This window comes from Trachymyrmex septentrionalis, unplaced genomic scaffold (genome assembly GCF_001594115.1).
Source record: "Trachymyrmex septentrionalis isolate Tsep2-gDNA-1 unplaced genomic scaffold, Tsep1.0 scaffold33, whole genome shotgun sequence".
In the NCBI taxonomy this organism is placed as follows: domain Eukaryota; kingdom Metazoa; phylum Arthropoda; class Insecta; order Hymenoptera; family Formicidae; genus Trachymyrmex; species Trachymyrmex septentrionalis.
In genome coordinates this window covers 510846-532999 of record NW_017305494.1, presented here as the reverse complement: position 1 = coordinate 532999, position 22154 = coordinate 510846, and the positions used below count along the sequence as shown (strand labels likewise).

The window sequence follows — 22154 nt, the reverse complement described above, 5'->3', positions numbered from 1 at the left end:
TAATATCAGCTAAATATCAGTTGCTGGTGCAAACTTTGCTGTTATTGATAAAAGCAAGCTATTGAAGATAAAATACCTTTGTCGACATCCAACTTTATTAGTTAGGATTGGAAGTATACTTGACACGAACAGTTAAGTAAGTGGCAGCTATTCGTCACTATCTTAGCGTAACCGAGCATTACATTCGCAATTGTTTTTAGGACGCTGCCAGTTGCCACTTTACTCTTACAAGAAATATGTTTTGCTGCAGCACCTAAATTTTAGCAGTTAATAAATTGAACTTTGATAGCAATGATATTAGTTGTCCCTATTATAAGGACACGTTTTAACTTCCACAGCTTTATTTTAGCTATAATACGTTGACTGAAATCTTTTCCCTGCGTGTGTCATCTGTATGATTAGATGCAATATATCTAATATCACAATATTTGCTAGAAATCTATCTAATTTTTCGTACTTAGGTAATTTTCGTTATAACTGCAAGAGCATTTTGTTGAGTGCTGGATTTAGACTTAGAGATCTAATTTTGTTTGATTATCAAAGTTTTTTAGGGGGAAAATCAAACGTAACGAGCAACACAACGAAAAGTTTCGACATTCTAGTAATCAGTTGGAGTCCTACGGGATTATTTTGATGATCTAACAGGACTTGTTTTCGAATCTGTATCTAACTATGTTTTTGGATCTTTCAGCACAATTATTCCCTCCGCGCAAAACCGTTCATATTAGTCACACTCCGAACAGCAAACTGATAAAAAAACCTGAGAAGTTAACGCTATCATATTTTCGACTCACACAATTTGAATTTTACCTTTGAATTTGCCATAGAAAACATATATTTTAACTTATTTTTATTCTACATTTTCATAACAAAATTAACATTTAAAAACGCAATTGGCAAATTCGCATCAGTGTGGAAGTTACGGATGTGCGGTTGAGATGTGGGAATTTCAAGGTTAATTTTTTGATAATCGTACCTTAATACTTTGATGAACAGAATAATAAGATAAATCAATTAGTAAAAAAAAGCACATAGCTTATTTAAAAACACAATGTTTATTTAAAAAATTATTCTTAATATTTTTTTAAAGTAACTATGTATTTTCTTTCCATCAATTGATTTATTTCATTATTCTGTTCATGAAAGTATTAAGTACGATTATCAAAAAATTAATAATTTACGAGTTATTTAATATTTTATGTCAATATATGACAGAATAAGGTATAAAATATCTTGTAAATTATTGTTTTTTTATATCACTATCATAATACTTTTATATTCAGAATAATTAGAGGAATCATATTGTGTAAAAAAAAATAACACAATTCCAATTAAAAAGATGACCTTAAAGTCTAAAAAAATATGACTTTGAGAAAAATTTTTTGCTCATTATAATATTTGCCTCTTCGAATCGGACAACTTTCTCCTATGGTATTTTCTAATATCATTAAATACAACGAAAACATTTTAGATGATTAAGTTAGAGAAAACACTCTGTATACGATAGGCATATATTATATTATACATATATTCTATATGTAAAACAATATATACACATACAGAATCTCATTTGAAGCTTCGGATGCAATTATCTCCCAAACTATTCGCTGATTCCATTTAGAAAAATAAAGGTCATTTTGAAATCTTGCACGTTTACTTAGCAAGGGTTTGTGATCATCAAAAGATATCCCCCTCGTAACAAATTAAGTTCTACTTGAAATACTTTTTGGAATAACGAATAGGTTGGGAAATAATTGCGTCCGAAGCTTCAAATGTGACTTGCGTACGTGCGTGCGTGCTACTTTTATTATATACTTTCTGATGTTCATGCAGATTTCGGAAAATATCGTGATAAAAAATGTATATAAACGTATATAAATATATAAAAAACGTATATAAACGAAAAAAACATAAAAAAGAGGAACAATACATAGATCAACACAATAGAGGCAATTTTGTTAGAGGTTGTAGTTATTATTTTTCAAAAACGATAGTAAACAAGCCATCAATTAATTTTCAAAACAATGAATCTAACATGAATCTATCCGCTTCATTACAAATTCGGAAGGACCGATTACCTGAGAAAGTAATCGTTAACGAAATCGGGATGCTCGTCAAGCCAAGCCTCCATACGGGCGTATTCTGGATCGTACGCTGTCCAAGTCGATGTTGAGGAATAATAAACGCCGCCGCCACCGCTGCCACTGTTTCCATCCTGCACCTGTTGCAGCATACTTTGACTCGCTACGCCGCTCTGGACGCCCTGTATTCCTTGTACGCAAGGACCCGCCGTCTCCGCCGTCATCCTCGGTTCCTCGATGCTCCGTAAGTGCAGGCCTGCATTTTTACCATATTTTATTTGTTAATTATGCGAATTTAATAATCTTAATAAACATAGTGAATCAGTCAAATAAAATCACATTTCTCAAGAAATTGTGACTGTGCAAAAGAAGCAATGAGTGTCACAGTGGAAATTTTCATAATGTCATGTTCTAAATCGTAGAGGTGTGCGAATTAATTCGAATTCGAATCGAATCACAGTGGATTCGATTCGTTTTCGGATCTAAAAGATTCGAAATCGATAAGTTCAAAATTTCGGAACATCAATGGTTAGATTTTAAATCACTCGTTTATTGCTCTCTCTTCCCTGTATCTCCTGTTATCAATCTTGTATCAGCGCATATTAATCTTCGTGCATGCGCGTGCGCTTATTCATCGCATCAGTTATCATTGGACTTTATTAGATATTTTCAATATGATTGGAAACAAGACCGTCTATATAAATATTACAACTTTAAATACAAAGCGCCTTCCCGGTCCGAGTGTTAAGATGTTGAATTACTATCTAATATACATTCAATTAAATTAAATTAATATTTCAGAAATATTAATATAATTCAGAAATATTAATATAATTTCATCTCAATTTATTTCTGAAATATTAATTTAATTTAATTGAATGTATATTAGATAGTAGTTCAACATCTTAACACTCGGACCGGGAAGGCGCTTTGTATTTAAAGTTGTATATATTTTCATCTTTTTGATATAACTGCGCAGTCTATGGCCATGTTTCGATATACAGCAAAGACATAGAAGAACGGACTGCGCGATCCATGTGTCAAAATGGTTGATAAAAGTAAGAGAGAGGAATCGTGCAAGACAGCCATTTCTATCTTTTTCCATTCAATGATGTAATAAGAGAGAGAATGAGAGAGAGATTGATTTTAAAAATTAATTAAAAAAATAATGAACTATGAAATATTTTCAATGATGGTTCGGATCTTTTTAGATAAACGTAAAAATGAGTCATTTTCAACATACAGATATTATCAAAAAATATTGTTTTTAATATATTTATAACATATTATTAATTTTTTATATTTTTACATTCAAAATAAATTTTTTTAGCTTTTAATTTTTTTAGCTGATGTCAGTATGTAAAAATTTGTTTTAATTTGATTCGTTTTCAAATCAAAAGGATTCGATTCGACTTTGTAAATGCTTGATTCGCACTCTACTAAATCTACTAAATTTGAATATCTTCGTAATCAAGTTATTATTTACTGTATTTATTCAATAAATTGAAATTTTCCGACAAGCAAGTTTCATAGATATATTGTATATCAAAGATTAACATTTTTTTTGTTTTTTACTCAATATTATCTGTGTTCCAACAAGAATAACAAATGCAGAACGTGTGGGTAAAGGCATTAGTAATTCATGTAAATATAATTACTTATTTATTTTATTTTGAATATAATTTGTCTATCTAAAATTAGCTGCTACAATTTATTATAACGGATAAAGCTCTGTACGCTAAGATAATTAACTTCTTAAAAAGGCAAAGAGAAATATTTTTAAAAATTCTATATTATTTTTCGTAAATTTTAATAAATAAACATTTTAAATAATTGTTAACAAAACACATAAACAATATTATTTACTATATTTGTAAATAACTAATAACACTTAAACATAACATTACATATGAGATCACAACAAAAATTATATTAAGTTACGAAATCACATTTTATTTTTTAAAATTATACTTTTCTACCGAGTGTATATTACGAATAAAGTATCTGGGTTTTTAAATAAAAGATTATAAAATTCTTCATATACATATTAATAGAAAATTATATATCACATTTATTATTTTCACTTATTATTTCACATTTATTACATTTAAACATTTATTATTTTTACACTAAAAGAAGAATAATTTAAAATCATATCTTTAATTTGGGACAAAATTTGAGACGCGTTGTAAAGTGGAACAAAGAGTTAAAACTTGGAATCCTTCTAATATTTTAAGCGTACTTTTATTTTAAGCGTATAGTCGGAGCCTAAAAGGTTGCAACACTTTTTTTTCGATGGGTTTCGGAATACAGCTTGCTCACCGAGCGATTAGTTCTTATTCATCGATCGACAAATAAGAAATCTGATTAGTGATTCTGAAATCCATTAAAGAAAACGTGTTGCAATCTTTTAAGCCTTGACTGTACACTAAGCTGTATAATTAAAAAAATTTTATGACAATTAGACACGAAGAAATTTAAAAAATACAAGACAGACATTTTCTAAGTTCCCATGAATATTTTGTCTCTCAAAAATTTAATTTTCTGAAAATTATAGACAGTACTTTAAGAATTTCATTAAAGAGTATCATGATTCAAGTCAAGTCTAAAATAAGAAAATCACTGATCAAATGATTTATATTGTAATATACCAGGAAGTTTGAAGGTACCGTTGGAATTACATATTTGGTTGTGACAATATTATCACTATATTTAGTTTGCGTATTGGACATGTATTGTATATTTCTTATCAACGTTACTGTACTGCATCAATATTGAAAAGAATCTGAAACTTGGATCGAAAGGTGTGGCTATTATGTTACATTATTGAATAAATTATTATCAATATCCTGTATTTAAAAGACTCTAAAAGACATTTTTATTGTATTAAAATAAAAACACTGTTATCAGTTCTTATGCAATGAAAATCAGATATTTTATATAGTCGGATTCTTATTATTCATATTCAGAAAGTTTAAGACTTTTCAGGCATCATTAAAAACATTTATTTATGATTATTCATTAGAATCCTATGAATACTACAAATTCTAATGAAAATCTAAAAATAAAAAAGCCTCAAAAATAAATCTCGCGCACAAGAATTTCAATGATCTATTCGTCTATGAACAAATGGACTTGCATCGATTAGTCTCAGTACAAGCATTGACAAACATTCCATTTCTTATCAGTACATCAAATTAGGCTGCGTTTAGAAGCGTTATCCGAGTGCATCTATCGTTTTATCCTTGTTGTTCACCCAATGTTAAACAAGGATAAAATGACGAGGATAACATTTCCAAACGCAGTCTATTTGTTTCTGTTCTATATTATGAAACATTCATTCACAATCATTTGTTCTTCTAGCCTGACTTGGATAGTATTTCTTTTTATTCTTTACCATATCCCTAACTTTCAGAGTTACCGTCGTATATACGAGGGTGGTTTCAGAAGTACCCGACCTAACAAAGAAAACACAAAAAATTTGGGAAAAAATATCTTTATTTCTCAACATAGTCTCCTTTTAGCTCGATACACTTTTCCCAGCGATGTGCAATAGCTTCGATGGCCTGTTTATAGTAAGAACCGTTGAACTCCTCAAAATAGCCATTAACCGCAGACTCCACCTCTTCATTATTGGTAAATCTTCTACCACCGAGCCATTTTTTCAAGTTTGGAAAGAGAAAATAATCCGAGGAGGCTAAATCTGGCGAATAGGGTGCGTGGGGAAGCAATTCGAACTTTAACTCAACATCCTCTCGACGCTGCTTTTGTTCGATTGTGAGCAAGCGCGGCACCCACCTTGCACACAGCTTTCTCATCTCCAAATTTTCAGCCAATATGCGATGTACACTTTTTGAAATGTTTACCATGTCTGCTAGCTCGCGCATTTTCAATCGACGATCACCCAATACCATTTTGTGGATTTTCTTCACCATTTCTGGAATAGCCACCTCACTTGGTCGATCACTGCAATGTTCGTCTTCGCAGCTCGTACGGCCTCGTTTAAACTCTGCCACTCAATATTTTACTGTTGTAAACGAAGGAGCAGACTTCTCCAGAGTAGAATCCAGCTCGGCTTTGATATTGGTTGGGCTAAGACCTTTCAAATGAAAGTATTGTATCACATAACGATGACCAATTTTTTTCATCTTTGCAAATTCACCGAGATCGTCCACTATTGATGGCTGCCAAACAAATATTGAACAACGTAGCATTTTCAAACTTCATAGCTAAGTTTTAGAAAGTTGGTGCTTTCCCCTACAGTGATTTTTGTTATACAACAACCGCCATCTGTACGTCAGATCAGGTACTTCTGGGACCCTCGTACATATACATACATGTGAAAGGTAAAAGCACTAGATTCCGATCAGTTGCGAATCACTTTTTATATTTTAATAATTATAATATTTTGCTTTAAATAATACATCCCTACTGAAAAAAATCACAACGTTACATAATGAAATCATGTAATTAAAACATGAAAATCACGTAACGAATTGTTCCAAATCAGTAAGATTTTTTTAAATGACATAATTTAAAAAATCACATGATATCAGAAATAATTTTATCCATTATGTGATTTTATCGTTGTCAAATTTTAAATAATTGAATAATAGATAAAGAAGAAAAAAGAATATCATACAAATAACTTTTCAAATTACGTAATTTTTAAAAATCACGTACTGATTTAGGACAATTCGTTATGTGATTTACGTATTTTAATTACATGATTTCATCGTGCAACTGTGTGACGTAATCTTTTTCAGTAGGGATATCACAAGATTCTTTAGCATTTGTTTTATCTTTTTCAAGTGTCAATTAATTTATCAGAAACAGCGCTACACATTTTATTGATGTCGTTGATTATTTAAATGTACAAGGTTAACTAACGTAGTTTTAAAAAATTCAAAGTGTAATATAATAAGAATTACCTTATGGTTTTTATAGTAGGTAGTAAATAGCATTAGATTTCATGGAAAAAATCAACGTTATGCTTAGTTGAAATTAAATGTGTTCGCATTGTTTAATCACTACGTTATAATGATACTTATTGAGAATACAAGTATTTGAGTTCAGCGCGTTTCTGTACTCGAGTGTACAGACCAATACTTTTATGCGTGACTGTACTGTACTCGACTCAAGCGCGGCTCGGAAAACTTTGACTCTCATCGTAATTAACCGATATCCGTTTAAGTGATCTCTCTCGCAGTCTCTGCTTGAATTCCGAAATGAGAGGACAGCACGCTCGCGGATTATAAAATTTACTTTTCAATAAATTACGTTCATTTATAAGTTTCTACTTAATTACTGGCTCAACCCATCCAACCACGCTCTGCTAACAAGAAGTCTTATCAGGTTATGGGCCCAGTTAACGGTCAACTAAACTGCGTGAGTGTTGAGCGAATCTTCGGCGAGTATCACGTGGCGCAAAACGGAAGTTGGCCATTGTTCAAGTGCTGAAAGTTAACGTGTCGGAAGCGTGCAAGTTGAAAAACTCAAATCCGCGATGTCAGTCGGCATCTCCGTAAAAAGCATAAAGCCATTCGACGGTACGAATTTCCAGGGCTGGAAAGCTCAAGTAAATGCGTTATTCGTAATGAACGACGTTCTTGATGTCGTTGATGGCACAAGAGCAGAGCCTGCCGAGGGAGAAGGACAAGCGGCCGAGGTGAAGAGAAACGTGAAAGACGATGCAACGGCGAGATTTATAATCCTGTCGAATCTCGACGAGACTCAACAAGTGTGTGTGCTCTCGTGTACTTCCGCAAAAGAAATGTGGGACAAACTATGTTTGATTCATGAACAAAAGACAGTGACAAACAAGCTGGGTCTGCTGCAGAAATTTCATGCTTATCGGATGAGCGAATCGGACACGGCGACTCAGCACGTAGCCAGGGTGACAAACATGGCGTGTCAACTTAAGGACATCGGAGAGAACGTATCGGACGCCACAATTATAGCGAAAATTCTCTCAAGCTTGACTACAAAGTTCAGTACATTGCAGGTCGCCTGGGACAGTGTGGACCCAGAACGACAGACTCTCGATAATCTACAAGAAAGGCTGATCAGAGAGGATACCAGGCTCAACGGTGACGAAGAGAAGTCGGAAGCACTGACCGCGACAGCCAAAAATCGAAGCACCAAAGAAACAAAAGGTGCTAAGAACAAAAAACCCGAAAATAAAAAGGAAACGAAGGAAGTGCAGTGCTACAAATGTCAAGAGATGGGACATATCGCGAGACAATGTCGAAACAAGCGGAAGCTACGAGATGACGGCAACAAACCTCGTGACTGCGCATTTGTAGTCGAATCAGGTAAAAGTTCGGACAAATCGATCTTGAAAAGCGCGGGAAACGCAAGTAAGCTCTGGACACAAAGTCACATAATGACGGCCGATCCAAGCGATGTCTGGCTGATCGACAGCGGTGCATCGAGGCACCTAACTTACCGACGCGACTGGTTGACTGACTACAAAACAGATGGTACTGGCGCAACGATATCACTCGGTGATAATCAAATCTGCAATGTCGCCGGCGAAGGCACGGTGCGAATCAAAAGGCTCATCGACGGTGTTTGGCAAGACGCACGAATTGAAAAAGTGTTACACGTGCCGAAATTGCGCAAAAATTTATTCTCGGTCGGAATGTGCACAAAGAAAGGATTCGGCGTGCAATTCAAAAATAATTACGCCGAAGTTGTGCGTGATGGCAAGGTGCTCGCGATAGGTGCAAAGCAAGGCAACGACGTGTATCGCATGATCTTCAAGGTCACGAAACAAGGGAGCGTCGAAGAAGCGAACATAGCTACAACAAACTTAACCGTGTGGCATGAACGACTAGGACACGTCGGAAAGCGCGCGATTCGCGAATTAGCGAAAAAAGGACTTGTAAGTGGAGTATCGTTTACGGACAAAAATGACGTTTTCTGTGAACCGTGTCAAATGGGGAAATTGCACAGACTGCCATTCAATAAGAAAGTGGAGCGAAACACGAAAATTAAACCCGGAGAAAAAATTCACTCTGATGTCTGCGGGCCGATGTCAACGAACTCTGTGGGTGGATCAAGATACTTTCTAACCTTCAAGGACGAAGCGACCGGATACCGACACGTATACTTTATGAAGAAGAAATCCGAGGTTCACCTGAAATTCAAAATTTTTGAAAAAATGATAGAGAACAAATTCGGTCGAAAAATAAAAACGCTTCGTTCGGATAATGGTCGGGAATTCCTTAACAAAGAAATGAACGAATATCTCGAGAAATGTGGAATCCATCAGGAGAAAACGGCACCGTACAATCCGGAGCAAAACGGGAGAGCCGAACGCGACAATCGGACGATAGTCGAAAGTGCGCGAACGATGTTAATCGCGAAGAGTCTACCACTGACTCTATGGGCAGAAGCGGTAAATTGTGCAGTATACGTTCTTAATCGAACCGTGTGGACGACTGGTACAGTAACACCGTACGAAGCGTGGACTGGGAAAGTCCCAAATCTGAAGCATCTTCGAATCTTCGGCTCAGACGCGTACGTGCACACTCCCAAACAGTTTACGCAGAAATTCGATGCTCGAGCGAGTAAACAGATCTTCGTTGGTTACACGGAAGAATCGACGAATTACCGAGTATACAATCCGAAAACGAAAAGGGTCAGTGTAGCTCGCAATGTCATATTTAATGAGAAAGTCGGCAAACCTCTGGCGGAAACGAATCCAATGGAGGAAGAAAATGAAATAATACTTCCACTACCAAAAGCCGAGAACGAAGAAGAGAACGGGGGCATCGGCCAAGAACAAGCAGAAGTGGAAAACGAACAAGAGGCCTGCGAACAAGAGGATACGTCGGACCTGGAAAATCAAAGAGCTCTAAGAAATCGCTCGACAATTCAAGTACCGAGTAGGTACCGGCATGATGCATATGTGGCCGAGTACATCGTACCACAAACATATGAAGAAGCGAAGAATAGCACCGAAGCCGCGCAGTGGGCGAGTGCTATTCAAGACGAACTTCAAGCTCACGAAGAAAGTAGCACTTGGAAACTCGAAAAAAGGACGCCGGAAATGAAGCTAATCGACTCGAAATGGGTTTTTCGGGTGAAAAAAGATGCCGACGGGAAGCTGCATCGATTCAAGGCACGGTTGTGTGCGAGAGGCTTCATGCAAAGAAGGGGGATCGACTTCAACGAAACATTCTCTCCAGTTGTAAGGTACGATTCGTTGAGAATACTGCTAGCAATAATCACCTCGAAAAATCTTGAAGTAATGCAGTTTGACGTCCAAACCGCATTCTTGTACGGAAAATTGGAAGAGACAATCTTCATGCAAATTCCGGAAGGATTGAAGATAGAAGAAGATCCAAGAAATGTCGTGTGCAAGCTCCAAAGGTCCCTCTACGGTCTAAAGCAGGCTCCAAGGTGTTGGAACCTGAGGTTCACAAGTTTTCTGAGTGAGTTCAATCTAAAAGAGTGCGATGCGGATAAGTGCGTGTTTACCGGGAAATACAAAAACGACGAAGTGTATCTGGCGCTGTTCGTCGATGATGGGCTAGTAGCCTCAAAAAACGTAGAGACGCTTAAGAAAATAATTCAACGACTGAGCGAAACGTTTAAAATAACGGTCGAGGATTCAAATGTTTTCGTCGGGTTGCAAATCGAACGCGATAAAAGAAATAAACGGCTAATTATTCATCAGAGCGAATACACGCGGAAAATAATTGAAAAGTTCGGAATGGCGGAAGCGAAACCAGCAAATGTGCCAGCAGATCCGCACGCAGCACTATCTCCTAGCGAGGAGAACGACGAAAAATCCAGCAGTGTGCCGTATCGCGAAGCAGTCGGGTCGCTAGTCTTTTTAGCTGCTGTATCGAGACCGGACATCGCGTTCGCGGTAAACTCCGTGAGCAAGTATTTGAGCAATCATAATGCTGCGCACTGGCGAGCAGTAAAGCGAATATTCGCGTATCTAAAAAGCACAATCGACTACGGTATCGAATACTCAAGCGGCGGCAGCAATGTAGAATTGATAGGTTTCTCAGACGCCGATTACGCCGGAGATATCGAGACGCGAAGATCCACGACAGGATACGTTTTCTGTCTCGCAAACGGAGCTGTCACGTGGTCGTCGCAGCGGCAACGACTGGTGACGTTAAGTACCACGGAAGCCGAATACGTGGCAGCATCAACAGCAACACGAGAAGCGATTTGGATTAGGAAGTTGTTATCCGACATCGGATATCCTTGCGACAAAGAAACAACTCTATACGTCGATAACCAAAGTGCAATTCAGTTAGTCAGGAACCCGGTATTTCATAAAAGAACGAAACATATCGACATCCATTTTCACTTCGTTCGCGAAAAAGTAAATGAGAAGGAGATTATAGTCGAGTACGTTCCGTCCGAAAATCAACGCGCGGACATATTCACAAAGGCGTTGCCGCGAGATCGTTTCAAAAGCATATGTAATAAGTTAAACATTATAACGATTCACGAGAAACGCTTGAACGGCGGCAGTATTGAGAATACAAGTATTTGAGTTCAGCGCGTTTCTGTACTCGAGTGTACAGACCAATACTTTTATGCGTGACTGTACTGTACTCGACTCAAGCGCGGCTCGGAAAACTTCGACTCTCATCGTAATTAACCGATATCCGTTTAAGTGATCTCTCTCTCAGTCTCTGCTTGAATTCCGAAATGAGAGGACAGCACGCTCGCGGATTATAAAATTTACTTTTCAATAAATTACGTTCATTTATAAGTTTCTACTTAATTACTGGCTCAACCCATCCAACCACGCTCTGCTAACAAGAAGTCTTATCAATACTTTTATTGCATTTTATTATAAAAATGTTTAAAAACTTGTTAAATCTTACAAATGATGCTATCTCGAAAATATTTATTTATTTTAAGGTGATTCTTTAGTAAAGTGCTGAAAATTTGGAGTGCCTCACTAGGGCTTACCCAAAATTACAAATATCTGCAATTTGGATAAAATGACGCATATATCTTAATGAAATAGTATGGAACATACGATAGTAAATCAAGAGCTGCATCTTCATCGAGCGAAAACAAGATGAGATTATTATAATTACAATATTGGTTATGATGAATAAAATTCGATAAAATATAAATTCAGAGCTGTTATAACCTAGCTGGTCGATGATCGCTGTTTATTTATTAATATGATATAATTATGAAATCGATTAAATAGATTCGAACGTTTTGACCATAAATATGGTCCTTTTCAATGAATAAATTAATGGATAATTATATTCGTATGTCAATCAATAATATAAAATTCGCATGTTAACGGTATAATCTTATGCTCCTAGGTCTTCTATCCATTATATTGTCAGTATTGTGATGTGTCTTCTCAGTTTATTGATGTCCTATCTCATGATGTATCAAGTTAAAATTTGTAGACTCAAATGGATAGAGAAATCACAGTTTCCAGATCTACAGGATGTTCTAATAATATCCGTTTTTTATAAATAATCATAACTTTATTAATAATTGTTACATGGGAACGAAATTTATAGAAAATATTTGTACTAACATGACGTTAAAATTGATTGCATACTTTTGTTACGTCCTATAGACGTTTCGATTCTTTTCTTTCGAAAAGATTTGGTCCCACGTCGCGACTACGAGCTACGCCTATGAGATTCGAATGGAGCGCGCTGATAACGATCTATGATAATGGATCTAAAAAGAGGAACCGAGCGGGCTCCGCGAAGCTCGTAAAACGCTAATCAACCAGGAACGAATAACAATTTTAATGCGGGCGTGAAAAAGTGACAAGATTGCGTAAATGTATCGAAGTCACGCGATAATAAAATCCAAGCCTTATCGTCGGAATGACAATTTCATCTTAGGAAAATAGGCGCTACGTCGCGTTTAAAAAATCGTAAAACGCATAGATAACTTTCCACGATAACGTTATCTAAAGTCGAACTCGCGACTGTTAATGGATGCCCTGCATGTAAAACTACTTGTGGATAACCGCCTGTTTACCTAACCACATTTTCTGCGAGAATAACAAATTCTTCTAGAGCTATCTTGGCTTTTAGAGAAAAATATAAATCATTTCTTCTAGAAATCCTCTTAACGATGCACTTTAGATCAACAACGACAGGACGCTATAAACATCATAAATCTCGCGAGACATTGCAACTATTGTATCCTAGATAAAGGGCACTACGCCCATTTTTTCGGGGTATAAATAGAGGCCCCGTGGAAGCACAGAGTGTCAGTCCGAGTACTCAGAATAGTCAGCATAGTCCATCCGCATCAGTTGCAAGAAAGTCAACGCGTCGCGCCAGTTCATTTTCGTAGTACATTTTCCGACTTTATTGGTCGCGCATCTCAATACCCGTCACACGCCTTGTGTCATCCAGCCACCAATCACTAGACCACCTTCTTGGGGCTCTTTGCGTGGATAGCGACCCTGCTAGTCAAGTAACATTAGTCCAGGATCCCGTGGATCAAAAAGTAAGTCGTTATTCCTTCCGAACTTCAGACCGTTCTCGGCCTTCCCGTAACATACATACACACACGCACACACACGCACGCACACGCACGCATGCACACGCACGCACGCACACACACACACACACACACACATACACACCTTGCAAACGCGTTCACTAGATAACTATGATACTTTTACTTATCTTCACATAATCACTCTCTCTTAATGTAAATCTAGTAATGTCTATAAGCATAATTTAAATAAATGTAAACTAATTGAAAATCGCTTGCTTTCCATCTTTTTTTTTGTTACTTTGTGTTACCCCTCGCTTCATTCCTCTCTCTAATTCCTAAGATCGCACGAGGTCCAGTCCCGGGTCAAAGGGATTAAGTTTCTTGACTCAAAAAGTAGAACCGACGTTCCCTCAGGAACAGGTGTCATAGCGTCCTTTCGGGACGTTGACCTGCATTCCGGGATCGAAAAGGTGCGTACGACTCACAGGTGATCGCCTCTCTGCGTATACTTGTGAGATTGAGTCTAGCCGTCCTTCCACACCCTCTTCATTTCCCCTTCTTATCTCATTAACCTAGTTTTAAGGGTTTGGACGTAACACCCTCATTTAGGAAAAAAATCATCTTTCATTTTTTAGGTTTTGGACGTAACACTTTATTTGACCAATCTTGTTGGTAACCATCCTTGCCTTGATGCATGCCCGCAACCGCTTAGGGAAATTGTCAATAATGGTAAGTTCCTCAATAGTAATGTTGTTCCTTACATTCCTTAATGATTTTTTTAATGCATTAACAGACTTGTGGTTAATTGCACAAAAAAACTCTGGACTCCATAATAGACCACACAGAATAATCCATTGGGTTAAGGTCTGCTGAATTGGAAAGTCAATCCTCTTTGTCCCAAATTTTCGAAAACAATATTTTGCAAATCTCAACAATTTTCTTTGCTAAATGTTTATAATTAACTGAACCGATCGCCATATAACTCGGCACGATTGTTTACATTTATACGAACTATCAACCTGGCAACAATAATCTATGTGGTGGGTTTTATAAGATACTATTCTATATTGTTAAATGGAAAGACAGATAATATTGGAAGACCCTGTATATGATATAATTATTTGAGTGTTAGACTTTTACTAGACTAAATTATAATTATGATAAGAATACCTGTGATTCCAATGTTAACAGAATTTTTCATTGGTCTTAGAATATTTGTAATCCTTCCTTTTTGACAGCACATTTATAAATGATCTGGAAAGGATACGAGCAGTAGGAGTCAAGCGCAGAAGACGTCGCACAAATAATATATCTATGAAGTGTGAAACTTTTTTATTCACTAAAACGCGCTTACATGTTTCGGCTCACTTTTGAGCCCTCCTCAGAGACAACAAAAATTAACATATTGTACATAAACTGTAAATAAAAATTATCCTATCATGGTGAGCACCCCTTGAGAATTTAAACGCCAAAAAGAGTGAAATAAAACTAAAAAAGAGAAAAGAAAGATAAACGAAAAACCTCCCGATCATAGACAAGCTATAAAGGTTTGAGTTGTTGTCACGTCTAGTCAGTCAGTGTCGTTGGTACACAGTAATGAGTCTTTCTGGTGTGATTTTTTATTACTTTCCAACTTTCATTTTTATGGAATTGATTAACGTTCCAATGCGAAATTTGTAAGCTTCAATAATACTAACTAAAACTGAAAGTGACTCACTGTGTCTGATACTGACTGGCTAAAATATCGAGAACCAGTTTTTGAATAATTTATAGTAATGTTTGCGATGCAGTTTGTGATTAGGGTGAGCGTCCTTATTTTCGAGATGATTAATTATAGTCTTAAGGTTTTTGATAAATTAGTTTTTCATATTTTCTATTTCGATATTTCCATTATTTTCTTTTTCGTTCATCTTTCTTTTTTCTTTTTTCGTTTTATTTCACTTTTTTTGGCGTTTAAATTCTCAAGGTAGAGGTGCTCACTATGATAGGATAATTTTTATTCACAGTTTATGTTAACTTTTGTTGTCTCTGAGGAGGGCTTAAAAATGAGTCGAAACATGTAAGCGCGTTTTAGTGAATAAAGAAGTTTTACACTTCATAGATATATTACTTGCGCGACGTCTTCTGCGCTGGACTCCTACTGCCCGTATCCTTTCCAGTTCTTTGAATTATAAGGAGTCTTAGTTAGTTTCATTTGTAATACGGATTTATAAATGATGTTTTATCGTGTAACTCTGTATGTCTATTTTTGGTAATGAGCATAAAATTACGTGGGGGACAAAAGATCCATGATGGGAAGGTAAGCGTTCAACAATTGTTCTGTATCCATTTGTTTAGACCTTCAATTTTTTTTAAATGTATACCATTTCAGAAATAGATCTTTTTACATAAGAGGGCTTGTTGTCTAGAATTCTTATGTTTTCCCAGTCAAATGTATGATTTTGGGAGATTCTATGTTCAGAAATTATTGAGGGTATATTCCCTTTTTACTGATACTGCAATCATCATGACGTAACAACAATGCACTGCTGCAGCCATTCCAAAATTACTGTGGTAATGCCAGCATTACGTCGTATTTCGGAACAGCTTTGCAGTAGACTGGTAGTAGTGTAAACAGACATGGATAAACGTACTAAATTGTCAATAAATTTTGAACAAAAACAGCAACGATAGTTCTTCCAAAGAAGACGAACTAATTATGGGATTACCAATTCAAGCAGTTTGATCTCGTGTTACAAACTGGATACAGTTAATGAATATTCAGATGTGGAATTTAAAAGTCACTTTCGGTAAAATGAATATATGTACATCTTCTGTAGTTAAATATAATGTATATATATTTTTATTTTCTGAATTGAATATTTCGACGCGTTGTGCTTCTTTAAGTGACGCCATATTGCATTGTAAAGCTCATGGCACATACAAAAACGTAAGGACGTAACACGTAAGCAGTAAGGAAATCGTAAGATTGGATTCGCTACTGACCTTACGGTCTCTACCGTCTACGGTCTCTACTGATTGGGCAATTCGCTTACTGATTACGTCTTTACTTTTTGAGGTTAAATTTATATGCAAGTATATGTATGTAAATATCAGTATATGTGATTTTACAAACAAAAAATCGTAATGTTTTAATCTGTTATATTCTCATTTTTGAGAAAAGTCTATGGTGAGATTTGTATACAGTCGGTAAAAAGCACTTGCGAGCCTTATCTGTTACTAAATTATACTTGAAAGGTTACATTTTCAACATCTTTTTTTCTATCTTATTTTGTTAATTTACCGTAGAATTTTGCACACGTCAATTTCAGTACTTCAACTTCATACACCCAATTAAAGGTTAACGCCCAAAGAAAACCATCAAAATAAATGGTTTTATTATATTGTTACGCCCTTGCCATGCCGATACCGTGGATCGCCGCTCGCGAAGTACCGAAGATTGCGTTGCCTGGCAACGAGCCGCTCTATTATTTAACAAGATCGGCAGACTTGGACGTAAGCCGCCACTGCGCTCGGACGTGTCTCTCGATCCGATTATTCTCTCATCGTTCGTGTGCTCTGAGCTTTACGTGACTGTGTTCTGTGTTCACTTCACAATAAGCTATTCTTGTTCTTTCTATTATATCCGTATTGTTCATTTCTGCGGTCCGAGAATGCGTGAACGCATTCGCAAGCCGGACGCTCGTATGTAACAATATAAAATTAATTAAATCTGTTTTATTGCTAAAATAATACTATTGATTTTGCAACATTTTCTGAAATACACACGACAAAATTATAATTAAAAAAAAACGCTTTCTCTCTCATTTGGGAATTAATTTCCTTATTTTTTTAAGCGGTCACCCATCCAATCTCGTACCCTATCCAACAGTGCTTAACCTTTGCAATCGTACGGAAACTGCTGCTTTGACAATCCAAGAACACTGAATGTTAGTATGTAACTGTGATATATCTCAACAGGGCTTCAACAACTTTAAGACTGCGAGAAATATCTTTTTGACAAACTTTATCTAGGCTGCGTTCGGAAATATCATCTGGGTGCCCTCGTGTTTCATCTTATCCTTGTTTCACATTAGGTGAATAATAAGAATAAAACGATACTCGGATGATGTTTCCAAACACAGGCTAGATAATTTGTCAAAAAGATGTTTCACGCGTATAGTTAAAATATATTTCTTTCATAAATGAATTTGCGGCGCATCTATATTCAACATTTCAACGTTAATTCTCAATCATAAAGATTAACATTCAAGTGACTCTTACATTCAATTTTGAAAATAATATTTAAAGGTTTAAGCCGTTTAAGTTTTACATTTATCTATTGAGTGTCATATATAAGTGTTGAGAGTAAACTGCGATTGGGTGTTACGGTGTACATATTCACCGAATTTAATGATCACACCCAACCGATATTCAACACACATTGATGATCAACACTCAACCAACATCCAATATTGATGCTCAACGCTTAACTGACACTCAATAGATAATTATATTGCGTGTCTACCCTGCTGCAAATTCCTATGAGAAATTTTCCTATGGGTTTGTTTAACTATGAGTATCTGTGGTAAATTCGACTGGTCCCATAGGAGGAGGCTCCTATCTTGCTGTAAACTCCCATGGGTTTTTTCATGGGTTTCCATAGAGGACTATAAAATTCTGGCTGTGTGCCAAAATTTACTGTCTGTACTGAAAATCTATAGTTTTCATTATGTGCACTATAAATTTTCAATACAGTAAATTTTAGAACACAGCCTCTGTAGGAGCTTGTATAGTGTAAACAATTAATGACAACAGAAAAATATTAGGGTGTTCCTCGTCTCGAACCCAGGCCTGGTTCTCTCCTCCGAGTTGATAGATTTCCGTCCTGCCACTGAGCCACACAGCTCTGACGCTGATAGCTTCTCTGTTGTGCCCAGTTTCTCTAAATTTCTTACAATAGGTACCTATAGGACTTACACAGCATGTATATATAGGGTAACATAAGAAATTTTTCTACAAAATTTTACATAGGAATCTATGACATCCAATCCATGAAAAGAGGCTCCTATAAGATTGCATGGGAAAAAAATGATGCACACGTTGATGCGATCCTAAATGATAGAATGTCCTGTATTGAGACTATTTTCATGTGCAGATAAAATAGATTAAACTGAGTCGAAAAGTCATCATTGAAAAGTGTATTATTTTTTTCACAACAGTTAGTTTCTAAATTGCTGAATAAGCGAGTAAAATCGACGCATAAGACATCTTTAAGATATTTTTCAGAGTTCTCTATGACATATTTTAAAGATGTTTTTCAAAGAACTCTTAAAGATAACTTAAAGTTGTCTAATGCGTCGATTTTAGACATTCTGCTCATTGAATAATAATTGCAAAAATTGCAAAATGATAGAGGATCTTCTGGTTTAGTTTAATCCGCTCTATCTGCACACAAAAATAGTTCCAAATATTTTGAGATATCCTGTATAGTCCCAAAATAGTCACAAATATTCTGAGACATCCTGTATAGTCCCTAATTTACATTTTAGAGTGTGTACAAAAAATGCTATAATAGTAGCTGACTGATGTAATTCCACGTAAAAATCTAAAATAATTTTTCCATAACTCCAAAAACTGAAAGTCATGTGATAAACAAGATGTGTTTGGTGACTCAAAAAAGTTATAAGTACATGTTTCTTTATAGCAATCAGGATATTTATTTATCTGACGTGGAACGTATCATTTATTAATTATTATCGTAGCTTCCAGTTTTTAGGAGTTACGAATTATTTTTTCAAGTTGATATAGGTTCCTATAGGAATGCGGAAGAGATGCCTCATGAGAACTAAATACCTATAGGATATTACACTTTGACGTATAGGAATATGTAGGTGCACATAGGATAGAGAGATGTGCATACATCATCCTATGGTAGTTTATAGGCATTTTTAGTCTCCATGGGGCACCTCTTCTTTGACTTACGTACGCCTACATGTTATTATACGTCAAACTGGTATCTTATAGACCTTTTAATTCTCATGGGGCATCTGTCCACATTCCTGTGGGTATCTCTATTACCTCTATTATTTGCACTCCTATGAATGTCCTACGTATACCTATGCATGCTGCGCAAATCCTATAGGTAACTACACAAACTCCTACAGAATACTTATAGTTCTCTATAGAAACCCATAAAAAAACCCATGGGAATTTGCAGCAGGGTACACCAAAGCAACACCGAATATTCATGGTCACTCTCAATCAACACCCAACATTGATGCTCAACGCTTAAGTGACATTTAATACTGACGGTCAACACTCAACGTTGATGGTAAACATCTAATTTGAGCGTTAACACGAAAAATTGAGAATTTATTTCGTAAGGACATTATATTAAAAAATTAAACATTTCTATAATAACTTGATTTACTAAAAAACCATCTTAAATATCAAAATAGAACATAAAATAGTATACATGTCTATATGCAAAAAGTATTACTTATTAATAATTTAATTGTTTTTTTATTACTAAATGTTTAATTTTCATTAATTTTTATTGTCATTTTAATTATCATAAATTTTTGATTGTCCCTAATTTTAAATAAACTTAAATATGTCTCACACACACAACAAAATTGCATTATAATCCATAATTGGAGCTTAGAATTAGATGTGGATTATCAATTATAATTTTGTTATATATATTAAAATATACATGTACAAATCATTTTTATTATTCTTATGGAATGCAGTAACGCTGCCAAAAAGAATAAAGCATTTGAATTAATCCGCAATTAATAGAAGAGATCGGGGCAAGTTGTATGGGGTAAGTTAGTTATTGTCTATTTGTCACAGGTGGCAGCACATTTTTATGAATTTTTATATGTGATTCTTATAATATTCTACAATTTCACTTAGTTTAGCCGCCATATTTGAACTCTAAAGACGCTATATATGTTTTCTTGATTTTCACTGTTAAAAGTAATTATTTCATTGTATAAATCATTGGTGTTATTGTATACTCGTATATATATATATAAGCATGGCGTATCCAGAAAGGAATCCAAGAAAAAGGTTTTGGGACTTCAAATCCCTCTCGAAATTTTTATTAATTATTTCATTTTAAGAGAGTCCTTAGCACACATCCATTCACAACGATTGATGTCTAATAATTTTTCACTGCTTTGCTAATGAGAATATTTTATTTTGAAATGGCGATCTACAGCTGGTCACAGAAAGATTGCAACACTTTTTTTTCAATGTGTTACAGAACTTAGCCTTGCTCATATAGCGGTTAAACGTAAATGGTTAGATCCATAAGTAAGAATCAATCGCTCAATGAACAAATTGTATTCCAAAATCCAAAAAAAAGTATTGCAACCTTTCTGTGGCCGGCTGTAAATACTCTATCGAATTCTTCTCTTTCATTTTTAAATGTAAAAAACATATAACTTTTAACTTTGTGCGAGTTTTTTGCTGTTACATAAAATATTTTTTTCTTCTCATTATAAGACCATGTAAATAATTTTTAATATTTCTATTCGTTCGAGCTTTGACAAAATATGCGATACGTAAGAAAAATTTTCGTAACATTTTTTTTCCGTGCGAAAAACAGAATATACGCTATAATTGATATATTTTTGTAGTAACTGTGTTGTCCTTAAAAAAATTCTTTAAAAAAAGAAGTAAAAGTTACATGATGTACAAAACGTAACAATATTTCTCTTTAAAATGAGATACGAGGAGATATTAAAAGTTGTGTAAGAGTATTGAAATAGAATTCATTAATGTTAAAAATTATCATATTTACAACATTAATGTTTGTAACAACAACAAAATTGGTGCAGTAACGTTCTTTTCAGTACAACAGTAAAATTCTTTTTTTTTTTTGGTTGTTATTCCAATTGGTGGATGGTACATCCCTGGGTACATCCCTTAATTAAAAATCCCATCCGAGAAAAACGATACGCCCGTATAAGTGAGAAGTATGTTTTGACTATAGAAACCTTGTCTGCTAGTCCCTGTCTCTTTTAGTCTTGAAACGAACATAATGAACATCCCGCATCATATTAGCTCCGCTTTTTGCTCAAAACACGGGAAATTCAAATGTCAATATCAGAGAATAAGTAAATCCGTGGTAAATTAAAGATATATTATATTACCTCAAATTTTATAATTTATTAGTAGAAAAAGAATATAATAGTATAAATAAAACATAAATATAAACATAATATTTAAAATATTAAATACAATATATAAATATTATAATAAAAAACATTATATTAATTTTATATTAATATTTATACTTTAAAAATAGTACAAGAAAATGATTTCACCGAATCTAGAAATTAAATACAGATAAGAAAAAGTTAGAAACATAATCAATATACGAGAGGGGACCCAAAAAAAACGGGAATTTCGTCATAACTTCTTTATTTCTCAATATTTTAACACCAAATTTTAATCACCTTCAAAGTATTCGCCATTGACCACAACGCACTTCTCCAAACGATTCTTCCATTGTTCAAAACAGTTTTTAAATTCACTCATCGGGATGTCCTTTAAGCCTTCCAGCGATTTTTGTTTCACCTCCTCCACAGTGGCAAAACGCTTTCC

General features: G+C 35.2%; 1 protein-coding gene across 6 annotated transcripts in view; it reads right to left on the bottom strand.

Moving 5' to 3' along the window:
• Window positions 1-22154, bottom strand: part of LOC108750152 (dual 3',5'-cyclic-AMP and -GMP phosphodiesterase 11) — a 321538-nt gene that overhangs the window by 96335 nt on the left and 203049 nt on the right. For 5 of the 6 annotated variants that reach the window (XR_001939415.1, XM_018489415.1, XM_018489416.1 and 2 more), the window contains one exon: window positions 2079-2337. Coding sequence is in view for 4 of the 6 variants with exons in the window: in XM_018489410.1 (XP_018344912.1) it covers window positions 2079-2337 (259 nt within the window). In the remaining 2 variants the exon portion in view is untranslated. Of the gene's footprint in view, window positions 1-2078; window positions 2338-22154 lie in introns of those variants that run through there. The other variant, XM_018489414.1, reaches the window with a different exon arrangement.